Source organism: Lytechinus pictus, chromosome 3 (genome assembly GCF_037042905.1).
Source record: "Lytechinus pictus isolate F3 Inbred chromosome 3, Lp3.0, whole genome shotgun sequence".
NCBI classification, from domain to species: Eukaryota; Metazoa; Echinodermata; class Echinoidea; order Temnopleuroida; family Toxopneustidae; genus Lytechinus; species Lytechinus pictus.
In genome coordinates, this window is record NC_087247.1 from 25,309,008 (window position 1) to 25,329,903 (window position 20,896).

The 20,896-nt window shown below is 33.9% G+C and overlaps 1 protein-coding gene across 2 annotated transcripts in view; it reads right to left on the reverse strand.

The window, feature by feature from the left end:
- Positions 1–455: 455 nt before the first annotated feature.
- Positions 456–20,896, reverse strand: part of LOC129255753 (SWI/SNF complex subunit SMARCC2-like) — a 38,619-nt gene continuing 18,178 nt past the window's right edge. For both annotated transcript variants that reach the window (XM_064096692.1, XM_064096691.1), the window contains exons 19-26: positions 20,230–20,492; positions 11,619–11,961; positions 11,077–11,207; positions 8,987–9,121; positions 7,372–7,771; positions 5,997–6,146; positions 4,354–4,476; positions 456–2,601 (exon numbers count right to left, since the gene is read on the reverse strand). In XM_064096692.1, coding sequence (XP_063952762.1) covers positions 2,507–2,601; positions 4,354–4,476; positions 5,997–6,146; positions 7,372–7,771; positions 8,987–9,121; positions 11,077–11,207; positions 11,619–11,961; positions 20,230–20,492 — 1,640 coding nt within the window. In that variant the 3' untranslated portion in view covers positions 456–2,506. The remainder of the gene's footprint in view (positions 2,602–4,353; positions 4,477–5,996; positions 6,147–7,371; positions 7,772–8,986; positions 9,122–11,076; positions 11,208–11,618; positions 11,962–20,229; positions 20,493–20,896) is intronic.

Below are 20,896 nucleotides of genomic sequence, written 5' to 3' on the forward strand. Positions count from 1 at the left end.
CCATCCCTTTTACCATCTATACATTTTATTTATCTCTTTCATCCAACTCAATTATTTGCTCATTTAAGCATTGAACAATTCATTAATGCACTTATTGGTTATTTATTCATTCATTCAACATATCATTCATTTTAATAAATTCACTTAATTCAAAAGCATTCATTTCAGATTTTCAAGCTCTCTTCATGTATCCATCACTCTCTATCCATCCATCATTTATGTACACGAAAATTTTTAAATTTTTCAATCTTGCATGCATTTATTAATTCATACATTCGTTTGTTATATTTATTCTCCGTCCATAAGTCAAGTCACCCATCTATCTATTTAGTAATTTGTTTATTTATCTCTTCACCCATTCATCCATCCATCCATCCATCTATTCATTCATTCATTAATTAATTCATTCAATCAATCAATCATTCATTTACTCATCCATATATTAACCAAACAAATTATGATTTTTTTCCATTCCTTTGTTACAAAATGGCTTTATTCCTTGATGCTTACAGACACAATACAAGATATCAACAAAACAAATTACAAAAAAGTAATAAATAATAATGATAACAAAAATTAGTGGCTTTTCATTGATGGACAATACAGGGCATTAAATGAAAACCAACCAACAAAAATTACTGAACACTAAACATAATCATGATTTTAGGAGAGATGGGACACGTCTAATGTCTGAAGAAAGAAGAAATAATATAAAGGTTGATTTGTATTAGCCTATCCAACCCCCCTTTTATGAATTGATTTACAGGAGATCATCAAAACCATTCTCCCTTTCAACTTTGAATTACAACTCAGTCACATCAAGGAAATTTCACATCCTTGGTCACATTTGCCAGTATATCTTTCAAACATACAGTAAATTAAAAATAACATGAATAATGGATGCTTAACGAAAAAGTAGAAACCCCAATGTAATAATTCTCCATGAGAATACAAGTTGCCATCAAATTTATATCAATCAAGTGAAAGTTTAACTGATAAGTATTCTCAAAATATAAACCTTGATAATGTTTCTGAGGACTATGCATCACTGACTGTTCTCTCTAACATGCACAAAAATGTAGGAAGATCACTTACACTTTATGTAGAAATAGACAGACAGGGTAATGTTGTGTGTTGTATTTTATTGGATGTCTTTTAATGTATCATAAATGTTCATGATTGTGCACTATGTGTGAAGCTGAAAGGAAAACAAATGCAGTCCTGCAAACTTCGAAACAAGTCTTCAGTAATCCATGGTCCTAGAAACCTAATAATTTCCTACTTGATGCCAATATGAATCTTAACGGCAGATGAGTTACTGAATATATCATTAAAATAATTGAAGCTGGGTTTCTATTTTTTTGGGGGAGGGGGATGTGAAACACCCATTAGGTATTCTATTTTCTGCGAAGATTGGGCCAACATATTTTCTTATGTTAAATCTCTACCTGAAAGCTTGCTATTGTTGGATAAAAGTTCAGGATTAGACTTGGGAAGCCATTATGAATACAGTCAACTTTGTTCAAATTTCAAGGTAAGACTTATTAGATACCCTAATACAAGAGAACTAATGGACAAAGAAAATGAGTCCCATTTCATGGCCATTATTGGAAAAAAAAGAACTGTATGAATAAGAGTTTAAATGCTTGATGACTTTACAATTTTTATCAATATTTTCCTTTTGATGATTTATAAAATGGCATACTGCTTTTAACATGGTAGGTGGGCTATTAGTGTTTCTGAAAAGGACATTGATTTTATGACTAATTTCAGTCAAGTGCTCTTAATAGGTATAATTCAGGGTGAAAAACTTCTTTGTGTCTGTAACGATTTTATGGCGATACTGTGAAAAATGCCTTGGGGGAAAAGTAATTTGAAAAAGGGGGATTTATCTCTTTTACAATGCTAGTCTTAATGATCGTCAGGATCAAAAAGGACCATTTATCCATCTTTCAAATCTAGAGCTTTAATGTTCATGCGGATCATTAACTTAAAATATGGCAAATCTCCTCAATCTCAAAGATTTCAAAAGCACCAATGTCATTCCAAAAATATTCTTAATGTTATGATCATTTTACATTCATAACTTGTGCTTAGAGTAGAATTAAACATATTGTACAGTTTTCTGTAACAAGCAACATTTTTCCTTGATGATCAAGGAATATTCCAATCCTATTCCCCTACACTATCTTATGATTTGAACAAAAACGAGGCACTACAAGGATAGCTAAACATGTACAATATTTACATCAAAACAGGCCATGATAAATGACTTGCCTTTACAAAGACGTTTATAAATAAATTGCAATTATCTGCAAATTACACTGAACTGTTTTCTACAACTTCTTTACATCTCCTCCCTTTTAGGATATTTTATGGGCATAATAAAGCTGAAGCAACATCATTCATCTATGATAAACAGTTGAGAATCAAGATAAATGGAGAAGATTGCCTTGACTTTCAGGGAATGGTTGATGATACACGGTTGTCATGGTTACTGAGAGGGTTACGAGGAGGGTTTGGGTTCCGAGCTGGTCTCCGAATTCTCTGGTTTCTTCCCTTCTCCCCCATCACTGCTTGGTGGTTTTACTTCACCCTCAGCTGTACAACAAAGAAAGCAGATATGCAATAGTGTGAATAACTAAGGATTCATGAATATCAAATCAAGTGTATTCTAACAGGCTTATAGCCACCTAGTCTAATACCATATGGTCTAAGATCAACATGATCTATCACCACTACAGATTTAACAACTTGGTCTTAGCACCCCCTGAGCCATCTATCATTTTGTCGAATGTTTGAAAGATATTCCCAATATTCCCAAATAATCTAATATAACCATAACCATTTCATAAATTTCTTAGTAAAACTACTAAGATTAAGTGATGCTAGACCAAGTAGGTCTTACACAAGTAAAAATTTGAAGATGGATGAAATAGTAATTAGACCAATTAGTAACAACTACAAAGAAAGTGGTTGTACATACAGGTGAAATGAGATTAGACTAGGTTAAAGAACTAAAATAGTCAAAGAAAATATGACATAAAATGTTTTCTTTTCATGAAAAATAAAACAATTTTATATACTCTCTTATTCAATGTACATATCTTTTGAATGCTGGGTAGGCTTACTCATTTTTCTCACTAGAAAAGAGATAATATATAAAACTAGGAGAGGGGAATTCCATTCAATTGACCTTTTTAAAATATCATTTAAAACAGGAAGCAGACAGGTTCGGCAAATAAGTTGCCAATTTGCACCAATTATCTCCTAATGAGCAGAGTGCACCCATATTTGCCACTACATTAGACTTAGAATTAATTCCCAAATTTTATGAACTGGAGTACTTATTCCTCTCTTTCTAATGTTCATCCCATTATTTTCCAAGACTTTACTGATGTATATATTCATTTCATCCTAGTTTTAAAAATGATGTTTTGTTGGGGGGGGGGGGGGGGGTCGTGTCCTCATTTCCTTCTAATTCTTATTATCGCAGAAAGTCATGACACATCATAGAGAGCAGATTGGGATTTATGTGTAAAATGCACTCCTTCATGCTGAGTGTTGAATGTAGACAACAACACTAGAATGTTTGGCAAGCCCAGGAAAACCAAAATTTATTGAATGTAATATTTCATCACCTGACTTGACAGTTAAATATCTAAAACATGGCAGAACTTGAACATTTTATATAAACATCACTTCATGGTGGGGTTCACAAATTTTTTAGCACAATGTAAATCACTATTAATTGGGAGTGAAGACCCCTTTTGGGGGGTGGGGGCTTGTTAACTATTTTCTGTACGAAAATGCCCCCCCCCCCTTTGGAAAATCATGGATCCACTCCTGATCAACATGCATTTGGTTTCTAAGATAGTGATGTAGATCTTTGTTATCTGATATATACTATCCTCATCTCAAAACCATAACATGTCATCATACTTTACTTATGACCAGCCAACAGTGATACAAAGCACAGGTTTGCAACCAATCATATGATTTAGATCCCCTTACAATGTCTTATTTTTTTCAATTCATTACGTGTCTGAAGACTACCTAAATGACAGGATATAGATGTATAAATGGGTTTTTCTTTGTAACATTAGGACAGTATTATTTCAATTCAATTAAGAGTACACGAATACAGATTGGAGAATATTACACAATTGTTCTCCTATTTCTAATACAGATTTCTATAATTCTACTGATCTCTCTAACTCCTATGTGTTTTTATTTTCTTCATCAATCATACAATTATGATTAAAAAAAAAATCAAACATGTAACAAAATCAAAATAACCTCTTTTCATCACATAATATCTGATCCAATTTTCATAACAACTATACCACTCACCTTCTGTGCTGGTGGGTGGGGCTTCCTTGCTATCTGTTTCCATAGCAGACATCTCACCAGATGGTGGGGTTGTTTCTTTACTCTCACTAGAGGGGGTACTTCCATCTGGTTTACTTGGTACATCTGTTAAATCATAATTTACATTATATACAATCAAACTTTCATAAAATATTCTACAAGTAGAAAGTTTGCAGGAGTCACAGCAAAATATATATTTTTTTCTAAATAATCATCTGTTCTTTAGTAAGGCTTGTCAAACTTTATCAAATCTAAAGCTATTTCATCAGTCCTAGATAGTGAAAATGCTCAACTAAAAAAAATGGACAAGGGCCCCATTTATATGAATGCATAGATTATTGTGTATGACCAGTAAAATAAGCCTCACAATCAATCGCTAAGCTTTAAATCACAGGGCCCTGAAGGGACAAGAAAGGACCATAACAGTAACAAATGTAGAAGTTTTATCAAAATGTGAAGCATGTCTTCTAACTTGTAAAGAAGAATATCATACATGATCTCAATGACACACACTATGGGAGAGTAATCTGAGACATTACTCATTAGACTTCAGTATATAAATGTCAAACCATACAGGATATACATGTTTGTTCAATATATTTAACTGCAACATCTGATGTTCTGCAATTAGAACTCTCTATCTTCAGTTTTTGCTGCGAATCATGCAGAACAACATCCAGATAGTATCTTGAGACGCGGGACGATTACCCTTGAGGGTGGTATTTGAAGCATCTTTACAACTCTTTAATGAAATAGTTCCTCTAGGTGTGCTTTGGGCATTAAATAGCACAATATACACCGCTGAATGAGGTGCAGGAAATGGCAAAATGAGCAGGAGTATGTTCAGTGGTTACTATGATTGACTTGTCGACTGATTGATTCATGCTTAGACAAAAACAGAAATCAGTGGCATGTTTATCTGATGTGAATAAATGAAAGTCGTGTTATTTTTTCTGCACTTTATAAGATTTACATGGAAAGGAAGGCAGGAAACCATGTATTATACAAAGGCCGAATGTGATCAGGGAATATATTTCTCTGAGGCAGAAATACTCCAAAAGACATTTTACATCGTTAATATAATGCCAATAAAGGAAATGCAAACTCCCGGTAAGTCATATCACATTCACCAATATTTTAAAGTCATGTTTGTTAAGAAATCTAAAATTGAATTATAAATTGATGTCAGTCCAACTTTGGAAATTTTTGTTCTTTACCTTATGACTTACATGATATTTTTGTATGCTGCAATTCTATAATGAATATATGATATGAGCAAATATGAATATCTATCAGGCTGAGACCCCATAAGAGGATTGCCCAATATAGGCCAGTACAAACAGGGTTAAAGTGATTTTGTAATTTATAGGAATAATATTGATTATGATTTCAAGTGGGTAAACAATTAGTCTCTTTAGTAGTAAACTAATCAGATATCTTATGACTATTTACAGATGTGCTTTAATGCCTAAAATCTAGGATTCCATAATTCGTTATTGTTATATCAGGTGTTGCATGGGCAAGCTTTGTTTGAAAGGTTTGTATAAACTTTGAAACACTAACAAGTCTTCTGATGTTTTTTAAGGTAAATACCCCCCCCCCCAACACAATTGCTTTAAACTCACCACTGGTGTCCATTGATTCTTCGGAATCCTTTACATCACTGCCACTTGTAGTCTCCATAGGTTTGTCACTTGATTCTGGGGGTGGGGCATCTTGGGAGGGGGGCACATCAGGGGCATCAGTAACAGGAGCTCCTGCTTCAACTGATGGAGCTGAAAATAGTAAGGAAAACATAAATTTTGTCAATATTCCTCGAAGAGAATCTACAAATTCTGTTACTGATCAATTATATTGAATTTGAGCCAGTATTTGGACATCAAAATATAAATACATTGTGGTTGTAAATTTATCAATGTTAAGGTTTAACAAAGGCAGCTGCATTCTGAATATATTTTCCATGTAACATCGGGCTGCTTGTCTCAAGCTTAAATGATTAATGATATTATCAACTTGTTGATGATGACATTCCTGATGATAACCAGAGTTATCAGCTTGTTTTATTTTGTTACCATGCAGATGTCCTCAGACACAAATGACATTTCTTTAAATTTTCAATGCAATTATTTCCCTTTAAAACCTTGTCCCTAACAGCAGTCAATACAATACTTCTATATTCTATTACATTAAGTTAAAACTATTTTTCAAATATCCTGATGGTTATTACTATAACATTTAGAAATACATCTTGCCAAGCTTTTACAGACAGGGATGTTCATAGATAACACCATTCTGTCTTCTACTCTATCCCAATTGATCTCAAACCCGGAAGTCAGCTACTCCGGATTGGATAATCCATGGCAATCCCTATCGGGGGATAATCCCTCCATCCTTCCCCCTTGTCTCCCCCTTGATATCAATGAGGGGAATATGTAATCCGAGACAGGGTCATTGATCCACAATCTGGCAAAGGTTAAGAGGGAGGTCAAATGAAATGCCAATCTTCTGACGATCTCCTTCCTGGAGACAGACATGCTAGATATGCATGAAGCATACATTCAAATAAACTTTTAATGGGAATATTCAACAGAGAGATTGAGACACCCCTTGATGAACACTCGAGTCTGTATATTTGATGTGGATTAAATAACAGAGGAAAATTTCATTACTTTATTCTATTTCTGGATAGATAGATAGGAGCTTGATTGAGTGCCCTGAAAAGTTCCTATACAATGAAATCAATCTCTCTTTTTTTGTCACTCAATTTCAATGGTGTAAAGACACATTTAGTGATTTTCCCAACATTGATTAGTGGAAAAGAAGTGGTCCTTCACCAAATTCATAAAATCAGAAAATGCAATGGTCACTAGAGTGGCCCTTGCATGATTCTCAGGTTAACAGCCCATCCCTGGAATCATCAGTCTCCTTTAGAGGGATATAGTATGGCTCCTAATGCAAACAATAGCACAATGTATTATTCTTGATAAAGAGCAGCTATACCTAGCTGGGGAGGTTGATTGGAGTTGCCTTGTTCTTGACCAGTAGCGGGCACTGCTTCCCCCGATGCATCCTGGGACTGCTCAGTTGGCATGCTACCAGATCCTGCTGGTTGCTGTGTTTGTGGTTGCACAGATGGTTGGACACCGGGTTGCTGACTAGGTTGCTGTGGTGGCACGGCTCCCGCAGATGTCACTGATGTTGCCGTTGATGTAGTCACTTGTGTCATGCTACTAGGTTGCGGTGCTGCCGAGGATGGCTGTTGAGTAAAGCCCGATGACTGTGCCTGGGACATGGCTGCCATAGCCTGGGCGTGCTGGCGTGCCCTCATCTCGGCTACTCTAAGCTGCTCCTGATGGAACTGCTGACGATCGGCCAGAAGTTGCTGTCTCTGGTACTCCAACTTTATGACAAGAAAATAAATAAAATAAAAAAAGGTAATTTTGAAGTCCATAATGCCAAGTATAAAGGTAATAAGGATTATTTTCCATTTTTTCCATGCCATCTTGCAATGATCTCAGCTAGTATTTCAAAGTATTTTATCATCCTATCATACTTCAATATATATCTATTAATCTTACTACAAATACTTTTGAATTGCTTGATGATCCATTTCTAAACTTGAAAACAGTCCTTTTTAACTAAGAGTGCATATTGATATTAATAAAATTGCAAAATTTGAAGTAATAAATATCTTTATTTCAATTTCATACTTTTTGAATAACAGATTAGAAAACTAGGTCATTTATGTCACAAAGGTGATGAAAAAGTAGAAGGGCGTGAAAAAGGGGCAGCAGCGTTTGGCACAAAGGCTATGGAAGAGCAATCACACACAGCTTGATCTCCCAGGATCTGCTTCAAGAGAAAATGAATGACACACTCCAGTTTGATAATGGACAGCTTTGATTTGTGAACCGTGACGTAGAAATAGCAGGCTCGTTAATCTAAAGCTGGTCACATGATCTATGGATGATGTCAGGTGATAATTAATAAACCAAGAAAATCTAATGCTTGATAAACCCCAGCATTCACATCAGATCATTTCTAGTTTTCCCCTCAAACCTCTTTTTTTTAAATATTCAGTCAGATAAGCAATGAACCCTTTTATCCAGGTTCGTCTGAATACCAACTATCATTCCTTTTTGGTGATAAGAATATTTACATTGGAGAAGAACAAAAACTGAAAAAATGGAGTCAACTATCATTATAAAATAATTTTTTTCAAACACCCACACACATTCTAATCCAACAGAACACGACATCACTAATGAACTGTTGAACTACATGCCTTTATGTTATGTCTACTACATACAGACAAAAAAAGATACATAAGAACTACAGTAAAAATGAAACAAATAAAAACTGTGATAGAAAGAGAAATATAGTTAGAGACAGCTATAGGGAGGAGGGGGGGGGGGTAGAGAGAGAAAGAAAAAGAGAGAAGCATAGAACGAGAATATCTTGATTACTTATCTAGGATTGTTTTAAAAAAAAGATCACAATAAGAATAAAATAATTTCACAACATGGAAAACAAAGATGAAACTGATGATAAAATAATGATCATTATGGTACTTTTTCTCCAATCAAAATCCATCTTTTGCTTTGGTACTACTCACAGCTTCTCTCTCCCTGTCCATGATTGTCTCTAGCTCCTCAAAATGACGGAGCTTGATCTCCAGCTTCTTCATCTGTGTCTCCACCAGGAGGGCTACTAAGCTCTTGATCTTTCTCTCTTCCATTGCAGCAAGGTGCTATAGATGAAAATAAACAGAAAATCAATACATTAGCTTCCACTTTCATTACTGTTCCAGTGTAAACAAAGCAGTCAAATTTAAAGTAGTATGGTGCAGAATGGCTCAGGAGAACATTATATCCAAAACCGCGTAATCAGCATTGTCAAATCTACAAAAAAGAAACCCAGAGAAACTTGTGATTATACCCGACATACTATTATAATCTGAATCTAAGTAGATAGGTTCATTAATTTGACATTAATAGTTCTAGGGGTTTCACTCATCAAATCTTAATACATCTTTGTATTTTTTTATCCTATAAATCATGGAGGTAGAAAAATGCAGGTTTACTATAGTTGAGGCTAATTTCAATCGATTGTAACTCTTTACAAGAAAGAACATTAGATATACTTGTACTAAAATAAATGTATTAGGGTGAAATCAAAGACAATGTGTTTATTTTCTAGTGATCTTACTGATAGTGTCGCTTCTGTAACCCCTTTCTTTCAATTCAATACCTGTCACAAAAGCAATTGAACCCCATATCACCTTGTAGGCATCGAATCATGTGGAACATAGAAAGAGGGAGGGAGACATGAAGAGAATATAATGTATTATAAAACCACCTCTTTTAGTATGACTGATTATCAAATCTTATTCTAGCGTTAACAATATTGTCTGCTTAAATCAATATTTGACTCAGATTCTTTCAAACACCAAAGGATGTGAACGTGAGAATATGTAAAAAAAATAAAGTTTTGTACGACATTTCTACCATTCTCTCAAGCGTTTTCTTATTCTATAAATGATGAACTGAGTACAATACAACCGGCCTTCCCTTTTCACCTATACATAACCTTTAACATGAATGGCTATTACTAATCAGGGAAATTTCAAATCATACAGTTAACAATAGTGGCAAATATGCCTGATGAAACAGATTCTTAAAGATAATATGCTGTCTTTATGCAAGAATGGCATTAATGCCATTTATTACAATATATGAATTAAGGACCTTCTTTCAATACGCCATATAACTGCTACATGTACCTGTAGCATTTTCTTTTATCAACTGATCAAGTGGAACTGAATTCACTGGACCTTGTATGCCCTTCAGTGTTAAGTAGCAGGTATGTATTAGTTTTGTCATGGTCTTTATTTGCTTAAGGATTGACTATGTACATCAACTTTGTGTTCCACTTGGTAGTTTGCAAGCACAGGTGCATCACATTCTATTAATTCCTCAACAGAAAATTAAAAAAAAATTTAACCATCTATAAAAGAGAGTCCATGCTTTTTACCTGAGGAAATCGAAGTGTCAATTGTCCTAAATTGATTTCAATCTTTCTCTTTCACACCCTGACCTTTTCCCCACTCAGTTTGGAATATGTATATATCATTTTATGCTTTATAATATATTTACATTATCTGTGACAGTTAATAGTGCAGATGCAAGATGTACAGAGTGTATCATCTCCTCTCAGGGATTTAGCCCCCAAAATACTCAAAAGAGCCCTGGAAACCCCCCCCCCCCCCAAAAAAAAAAGAACCATGGGAATCTCCATTCATTGCAATGTTAAAGCTCATCCAATGTTGCAGAGTTAGGCAGTAAGTTGTGAAAAGTAGCCCCTAAAATGAAAAAAAAAAATATATATATATTTTTTCTGCCTGTATTTCCTTTCCCTTATTCATATTACACATGGTGAACCATAAACCTTCTCCACGTTATATTTTGTTTGTTCTTCTATCTCTCTCCCTTCCTTCCAATTTTGTTAAACGTTGGCTTGATCAATTAATTCCTGCAAAATAAATTTCAAATGATCTCTCTATCTCATTCTGTTGTATTCTAATCCCATTTTTACTGTAACGGCTGATAGAATAGACATGTCAAGGTTGCCATGAGTTTGGATAGTCTCCTAACTTCTTTTCTCCCACCCCCACTCTTTCTTTTCCTCTTCTTTCTATTTTCTTACCTTTGCTTTGACTGCAGCAGCCGCCAGTGCAGAAGCGGCAGCAGTTGCAAGGTTTCCAGTGTCTATATTCTCTTCAAACTTTTTAACTTTGTCTGGTTTTTCTTTGGCCTCCTCTTCTTTTGCCTCTTCTCCTGTAAAAAGGAAATGAAATGGACCATATCAGAACACTTTACATTCACGTTACCAGCTTTGTTTCATTAAGTTCTTATCAATGACAAGTTACAAGTTGCATAACTTCTGAATTCTTTATTTGATAGGACGCGAGCATATTTTCATTGAAATATGTAATTGCTATGAATAACAATTTGAATGTAACAAGTTTCTCTTTCTTAACAGATTAGCCAAGTGCAGGAAATCAAATGGATAACTTAGTTCATAAATGGTAATAAAATAACTATATGTACGAACTGGAATCAAAATCTATAAAGTAGTAGTGTCAATGATCATTCTTCAACTTTTTTCTAAATATTTTTGTTAAGCAATCAAATCCACAGTAATATCTGATCAATTTTTTAATACCAATATGAAATAGCAGCAATTACCTTCTTTCTTTTCACCAGCATCTCCACCTGCATCCATCTTTTCTACTGCTCCTTCTCCGCTCTCTCCATCCTTCTTCTCTCCCTCCTCTCCATCAGTCATTCCTTCCGTCTCTCCGGACTCCTTCTTGATCTCTATGGCTGGTGGTGTCAGTTCCTTTGGTGATTGAGAAGGTTGCTGCTCTTGAAGCTGTGTTGGGGCGGGTGGTGCCGTGGTGCCATTGCTGGTGTCCATCGGTTGTGCTTGGTCCTCGCCTTCTTTTGCAGCGCCGTCTGTTGACGTTGGAGTCTCATCCTGGGAAGGCGGTTTGGCCGGGGATTTGTTCTCTTCTTTCACGATGGGCACCTGCGGCAATGATTCAGAAGTCAAGTGTTTATTTATTTTTTATGATTTAATAGAACAATTGCACATCTCATTTGAATGGAAATTAATGTATTGGAATCATGTTAGGATGCCACTGTAAAAGGAAACACTTTCGTTGAAAACAAAAGATGTACTTACATCCTGGATCCATGTACTTGTGGAGTAATACAATGTACAATTTGGGGGAAATAACAGGAGCTTTAACAATTTTCATACAAGTCATAAACAAGTAAATATTTAGCCTGCCCCCCACAAAAAAAAAACACCCCAGGGTATAAAATACTGAAAATTTGACAGTTGAACAGTTGACATTTGAATATGAATCTAGTTATATACATAATTAAATCATATCAGTCTGGGTGTTCATGGCATACATGCTCCAAGAAAGGTTCAATGTTTTAATGTCATTCAGTGAATCAGTGTTCACTCACTCTTCCTGGAAATTCAGAATGCAAGTAGCTGGGAAAACATATCAAGCAAGAAAATGAAAGGAAATATGATAGCATGGAATGCTGTACTTGAAACACCCTTCCTGGCTTTACTAGTATCCTTAAAAAAGGTAAAAAATAGATTGTATACATAGATAAGCAATGTACAGTACGTATGCTAAACACAAGATACATGAAATACCCAAAGTAAGCATTTAATTCGACTGTTATTCCCTCTTCAATCTCTTGTCTCTTTATAGAGTTATCAATGAAGATTTACAATTTACTGGAAAAAAAAGAAAACCATTTAGAGCAGGGACATCCCTCTCACGTCCCTGTTTAGAGGAAATAACTTAAAGGTCAAGTCCACCTCAGAAAAATGTTGATTTGAATCAATAGAGAAAAATCAGACGAGCACAATGCTGAAAATTTCATCAAAATCGGATGTAAAATAAGAAAGTTATGACATTTCAAAGTTTCGCTTATTTTTAACAAAATAGTTATATGAACGAGCCAGTTACATCCAAATGAGAGAGTCGATGACATCACTCACTCACTATTTCTTTTGTTTTTTATTGTTTGAATTATACAATATTTCAATTTTTACGGATTTGACGATTAGGACCTCCTTGCCTGAAGCACAAAATGTTAAAATAATGGAATTCCAGGTGTTCAGGGAGGAATGAAACTTCATTTCACATGACAATGACGAGAAAATCAAAATATTTCATATTTCATATAATAAAAAACAAAAGAAATAGTGAGTGAGTGACATCATCGACTCTCTCATTTGGATGTAACTGGCTCGTTCACATAACTATTTTGTTAGAAATAAGCTAAACTTTAAAATGTCATAACTTTCTTATTTTACATCCGATTTTGATGAAATTTTCAGTGTTATGCTGGTTGAATTTTCCTCTTTTTATTCAAATCACGTTTTTGTTGGGGTGGACTTGTCCTTTAAGGGGAGGGGCAGACTCTTAAGAAGTTCCAAGTTCCTTTACTAGTGTGATGAAGAAGAAAATATTGAAAAAAAGTTGATAAAATGTTTGAGGGTACATACATAAACATGTCAATGATGTCACGTGTATGAATATGAGTAAAGGCAACGATCATCTGTATCATTCTCTGAAAAAAATACTTAGACATGTTTCACAAGAGAAAATGAAAAAAAAAGCTGCCCCACAATATGTGTACTCCTTTACAACACTTTACTCTGTGATAAAGGAATACAAAATAATTATGTATGCTTTGAATTACGACGTTCTAACAGATCGAGAGGGACTGTAATGGTGACATTGATTGCTCTTTGAGTTCTGACCATATGGTCTACCAATATGGCTTCTATACACAGTTTCAATTTGCAAATAAAATTTGCTTTCATACAATAAGAAAATATTTAGTCGAGTCCAATTACATATAATTACTAAGGATCATTACATTAATTTTAAAACCACTAACCTTTGTGCTTAAACTTTATGCATATTATTTCTTAAATCGACTTAAATGATGCAAACGTACAATGTAGGAAGTATTCAATATTGACTGAATGGATAATTGCTACAGGTCATGAACACTGCACATTAAGTTAGACCATATCATCAATTACATGGACGCCAACCCATACACAGTAGGCTATACATGTACAGTAAGAGGGAAAAATATAAATATATTTTTATATAAAACAAATCTCAGTTTCCTTCTATGTAAACTAAACCTAAAATAAGTTTGCAAATATCTATATAATCTGCTTTTTGGAACTAAATTTCTAGAGGGAAAATTCACCCTAATGCCAGGTTGATTTTCATAAAAGCAGCAGAATGAAAAAAATACATATCATTAAAAGTTTGACAAAAAACCATCAAAAAATATAGAGTGACATACATGTAGTTTTCAAAGTTAGATTTTGAAAAGTCACATGCGAGCTGTTTGAAGAAACGCTTTCTGGGGTGTATTTTCTGGAAATATTCAGAATGTTCATTCTACACACACATTGCTTGACAGTGTAGTTTATTGAGATTGATTCAGCCCAAATTTCTTTTGGAAATCATTTGATATCACATTCATTGTACAACATTTGATCTACTGAATTAAATCTAATGTATGGATGATAGAAGTGCAAATTATATGAAATAAAATATAGGTGGGGGGCCTTTTAATCAGAATTTATTTAATAACAAAGGGATACCAATCAATAAATCAAACTTTAGAAGCATAAAGGCATATTCAGTGTTATACTGTGCAACAGACAGTGGTTAGTATCATACCCTGAAATCTATTTCCTTCTCTCTCCCTCCAAAAAAAAAATGCATGAAATATTTCTAAATAATAGGATAAATCATAACAATCATCCTTGATTGATGACCTAATTTTCTTCAAATGATAAAAGGTCATTTCTTTCTTCTCTTGAAAAGCTAATAAGCCACTCATTCTAAGTGGATATCCTAACAAATTTTGATTTGAAAATTTTATACAATTAAAGGTCCTGGACAAGTGATTTTGATGGAGTAAGTAGATCAATATCTCTCATGTTCATTATGCTATAATCATTATAATTTTGTGCCTGTGATAGAATTAAAGCAAATTTGTAATCAATGGAAATAATAACAAGTAGTTCTTAGCATTGATGGTGAGTGATTAAAGAAATAATGGGGGAAACGCAAATAGTTGATGACTCATTACAAAATTCTATTCATGCATTGATGTACCGTAGATATCTCTAGATAATACAAAACATTTTCAATAAAAAGTTGTCTCTACAGTATTTATACCTGAATTGCTTTTGTATGGTGTCTATAGACAATTCTGACTAAACTAGGCTTCATGAATTAAGAAGACATACAAAATACATGTAATTGTAAATAACTTGTCCTAAATTTCCACCTATGTGCAAAAACAGAGCTCTGCATACAAATTGTACCCTCTTAAAACAGCAATGACAAAGAATGGTTAAAACAAAATTTTGTTAGCTTAGAAGAAAAAGGTAGTTATGTAATTAACTTCCGTCATCATCATCATCATCACTATTAGTAGCAGTATCAGTATTATTGTTATAATTAACGAAATTACTATCAATATAATTTTTAGTATTATCATTTTTTATTGTTAGTACAAATTTGTTACTTAAATATAAACTTGCAGAATTAAATTTTTACAAATAGAAAAATTATTCAAGATAGTTAACTTAATACTTGAAATCAATCCAAGGCCAATACTCTGAATTATGCTTTAAAATCATGCGAAATGTACATGTATTTTGTTTTTAAATCACATAAAGCCAAAATATTAAAATGTTCACTGTTTATACATGTTTGTGTTTACTGGAACCAAAATAGTGGTTATTTCTGAACAAATCTTAATAACCATATACTGAGATCATGAATCAAACATCTGTAGTTGAAAATAAGGCCACTTTGGATATCAGCATTGAATTCAAACAACTGATTTGGGTTTTTAGCTATATACATGCAACTACATACTCCATCTCTCGAGAAACTACAGGTACATGTAAATATACTGTAGTTACTTGCGAGAAAGTAGAAAAAAAGTGTTGATGTAACATGCTTGAATTTTTTTTTTCAAGTGCATGTCATTCATTGCTCATCAGCAGTCAATTACCCTATTCTATGAATCTATTCCGTGTCCTTGTCATATCTCATGACCAAACAAGACAATCGAGTGAAATGGAACAAATCCAAGACAATAGAACACCTGTCCAAGTGAGAACAGGAAAAGGCTATAATGGAACTTATTTTACCAAGAATGTCATATCAGAAAGGAAAGGAGTGTTCTAAACAGCTTCCAATCTTGGGAGTCAAGCGCTAACAAGATTACCTCAATCCAAATAATGAGTTCATATTATAAAAAGAAATAATGTTCTTGCATGGGTACTTTGAATTGACAATGCCCCCCCCCCAAAAAAAAAAAAAAAAAAAAGAATTGAAGAAAAGATGAGACACAGAAATATCAAGGAAAACAATACCAAACACATTTTGGTAAAGTTAAAAGTTTTCTCCACTTCCTGAATTACTGAAAGATTTTTTATTTTTGTTAATTCAATGATAGCTAATTTAAGCTGAATAATCCTAAACCCATTTTTACATTTTCAATGAGGACACAATATTGCTTACTTTTTTGTGGCTAAAACCCTTTTCAAGTCATACCAGAGGAAAACTGATGAGCAATAACAAAAATTTGATGGATTTTCTTTTTTTGCCTAACTATAAAAAAGTCCCATTTATGTTTAAATGCATACAGTACGGTATGCTGTTCAATTATGATTCCTTTAGCCCAGAGAGGTGTGTTAATAAGGTTCTTAGGTACTACAGAATAAATTTGTGTAACTTAAGCTCCTTTTCAAGTTCAGTCTGATGGCTGCTCTCTTTTCAAAGATAAGTCAATGCAGAATTCTTCATAAGTATTAAGATATTCTTTTTTAATTTAATGAACAAGTAATATCTACATTTTCAAAAGCAATATTATTAAGTCGGAGTAGAATAATTCCTAGTAATACACAAACCACTTGATTCAAATTCAGATCTAATTTTATTACAAATGAAACTTGTCCAACAGTTAGGATGATCAGCGTCCTTAGAGAGTACAAAAGTAGGGTACTTTTTTTGTGACCTTTGGCTATTAAAAGGCAATAGCTTAAGGTCAATTCCATCCTCAATGACTTAACTCAAAAGTACAAAGACCAAGTTCCATCTTATCAAATATTACCAAACACCTTTAAGAACAAGCGCTTCTGGTAGAGAATGACTCACACTTTATCCATAGTCAAGGCATAAGGATGTCACAACAGTAACCCACTCTGTTCTAATAATTCAATAAGGAAATTCAAGAACAACAGGTCTTTGTTGACTAAGCACTGCATGTGGTGCAGCAGCAACAAGTGTTTTAATATCTACAGGAATAGCTTATACACCTGTAATACATCAAATAAATCATTTTTGGCAGTGTGTAGGAGTGCATGGTTCTCATCACAAAATATGTCTTTTAAGTCAGTGATGATTTTGGCTGAATGGGAGGCCATTTTTCCCCTTGGTAATTTGATATCCCCACTTTGAGAAGAAGGAAATTTGCAAATGTAAAAAAAAGTAGCTTTATGAATCTAATTAAAAACAGTCATGAACAAGATCGTCTTTGTTTTGTCATGATCACTGAAGCAAAATATTTAACTTATTATTCAGCCGGCATGACAACTGCTATGTGCAGTACTACATGCACATACAAGTTCATTTACACTGTATTTGTAACTCCTGATAAAACAAGCATAATGTAGGATCAGAAAACAGAAGTATGAAAAATGTGTGCTTATGAGTTCACATGAAAAGTATTAGAAGATGAGCAAACTATTTGCATATCATTGATGATATTGAATAAATCTGTATCATTTAGATCATTAAAAAAAAAAAAATCAAATTTGTAATTCCATGTACATTGTACATGGAAACAAAACGTTTACGTTTCATTACTGATTAAGTTCAATATAAACTTAAAAGGAATATTTGGGAACATTTGAATAAGTAACAATAATCATGGTAAACTTCTGAACCTTTAGCATACCATAAGAGTTAATCAATCTTAACTTTAAAACTTCAGCTCAAGAGGTGGCGCTATTTCATTATTCTAAGGAGAGCAATGAAGACTGCATGTCATGAAAAATAGGCATATAATTAAAATTTATAAAGCTACTTCATGTAATAATGTACATGAACTCATACTGCATCTAAATCATTTGTGAAGTTGTATTTGAATTCTAAAAAAAATGATTATATGGCTGCTAGCTTTAATAAACATAATACCAATTATGTAATGACAGTAAACCTTTTTTCAAAGACATTACATGTTGAACTCTGAATTTGAAGTTCATTTTATCAAGATATCCTAATTTTTGCCGAATAGATAAAATATTAAGTATGAGCTTCTGATGTATCATGAATTACATATTTGTATCATGCATTCTATGTACATGTAAATGAGTTGCAGCTTTAAATATGACTCAACTATCATCACCAATAACATGGTACACAAAACACACCAGCTCTAACATACATGGAAATTGTTTTAAAACAAATGGAATGTCTTTAGAAGTCATGCCTGCATTACACAAATTTAATATACACATGTAGCAGCATCCCTGACTTTGAAAACAACTACATGTATAGTAAGATGAATATATTCTGCAAAAAGAGAGAAAAGGCACTCATTTGATAATAAAATCCGAAGTTTGTCGACCTCAAATCACCTTGACCTTGACTACGTTTGACTTTGTAATATCCAATAACAAACTCATCATTTGTCAGGTATTTTTTTCCTAAGAAATAAAAATACACTGTCCCACGTGTGCTTTGTTTGTGTTGCTAATCTTCAGTGTGATTGTTTGTCAGCTTAGATTTCATGATTTCAGAATGTTCAGTTCATACAAATGTACCAGATCTGGATCTATTATTATATTGTGACAATTAACCTTGGTTTACTGACTGTCTCATGAAAACTGTGTTTACTGCAACTACTTTCATTAATCTTTAGCCATTCTTTAATCATTCTAATATAATACTGAGTAAGACTAAGACAAGAACTTGTTATTCATAATAAATTATATAATTTCACTAAAGATAGCACTTACAGATATCATTATATCTAAGAGCTACGCAGATATTTTATTATCCCAGTTACCAGTCAGGCAATGTATGCATATATTCTTCATCTTTTGAGCCATTTGTCACTATTATACATGAGTAACTTACTGATATATATATCAATATGTGAAACCATTACATTAAGATACGATTGCAACAAAATCGTAGAGTGTGCACCAACCTGCAACGCGCTGCGACTCCAATCCGATTTGCTGCAGAAGAATAGCAGGTTAAATCTTCCTGCAAGACCTCTGCGATTTTGATAATTTGAGCCAATCAGATTTGCCCTAGATGACTAATTACTCAATGGTTAATAGCAAAACTTGCCAAACAGACTTAAAAACATCATCATTATTCTCAAAATTAGAGGTACGCAAAATGCTCAAATTAAAAAAGGAGATTTTTGACGTCATTACCAACTTTCAGCCTTCACTCGTTTTTACATCTTTTCTGGTTCACAGTACGCAGTAATTTTTTAAGGATTTACCTTTTAATAAAATATGTGAACCCCCTCTCCTTCACCCCTTCTCTTTCTCTCTCTCTCTCTTTCTAATCTTAGTATTTCCCCTCTTCTTCACTCAAACTGTACTTTACTCATCAGTTATTGTCATTCCTAACCACATGATGAAACAATAATACCACAATGCAGGCCATCAAACATTATCAGGGGCTTTTTGCAGAAGGAGATGCAATCAAACACAAATCCAAAAATCAAACACAACTTGATTTTCAACGAATCAGAAACACAGATTGGGGACTTGTGTTTGGTTATTTATAATAATGATGCAACTTAGAAATCACCCACATCCTTTTGCAGTGTTTCATGTGCTTTAGCTTTGCTGCCATCCTACCACACAGGCATAACAAGGAATGAATATTATTTCCTGCCAGGTACCCTGTTACTACACAAGGGTTAAGGAATTGAAAATTTGGATAAGTACCTTGCTTAAGGAATATAACACCATTGCTGGGATTGAAAATAGTGACCCTCTGATTGAGAAATTTCTACAACGGGATGCTAAAAAAAAAAAAAATCCAAAATCAAGCACCGGAATTGTTGACCAATCAGAGGCATGCACTTGGGACTTCAGGATTTATAAAAAAGAATTTTGATTAAATACAACTGTTTCTTAAACAAGCCCCATCACCATAAGTATGTTCACAACCACAATGCTCACCTGATCTTTGCTGTCCTCCTCCTTGTCTCCTTCCGTAGCAGTGGCGGTCCACTCCTTGTCTCCACCTTCTCCTGGCTTCTGCTGCTGCTGCTGCTCCTGATCCTTGGTCTCCCCCTCCTGCTGCTCATTGGTACCTGCAATGCCACTCACACCCAGGAGGTACCTGTTGTCCAGGAGACCCTTCTCTGCTGCATCCTCGACCCTGCGGATATGGACGTCTACCAGGGTGGTGGGCACCTCGTCTTTCATCTTGGCAAACTCCTCTGAGGTGGGAGGAAAGTGTAAAATAAATTTATGATTACTTTTCACTAAGAACAGGTTGCTTCTGACGAATTTGTTACTCTTTGAAGCAATTATACACAATCTATAACACAAGATGATTTTGTTTATGTAATTGCAGCAATAACAATGCCTAATCAGGTAGACTGCTTTAAAATGTATTAAGATCAACACTATTATTACATACAGCTAACAATCCTGAAAATTCAATAATTTCATAAAATTATTTGAAGTGATCTATATAACTCTTTTCCAATGTTAATGTATCCAGGGTTTAATGTTATTTCAAAATGGTTGTTTGGGAAAATATTGCAACCAATTTCTGTAGTCTTAGGCAAAAAGTAAGTGTTTATCATATTTTTAAAATACTATTGGGTGTGTATCTTCT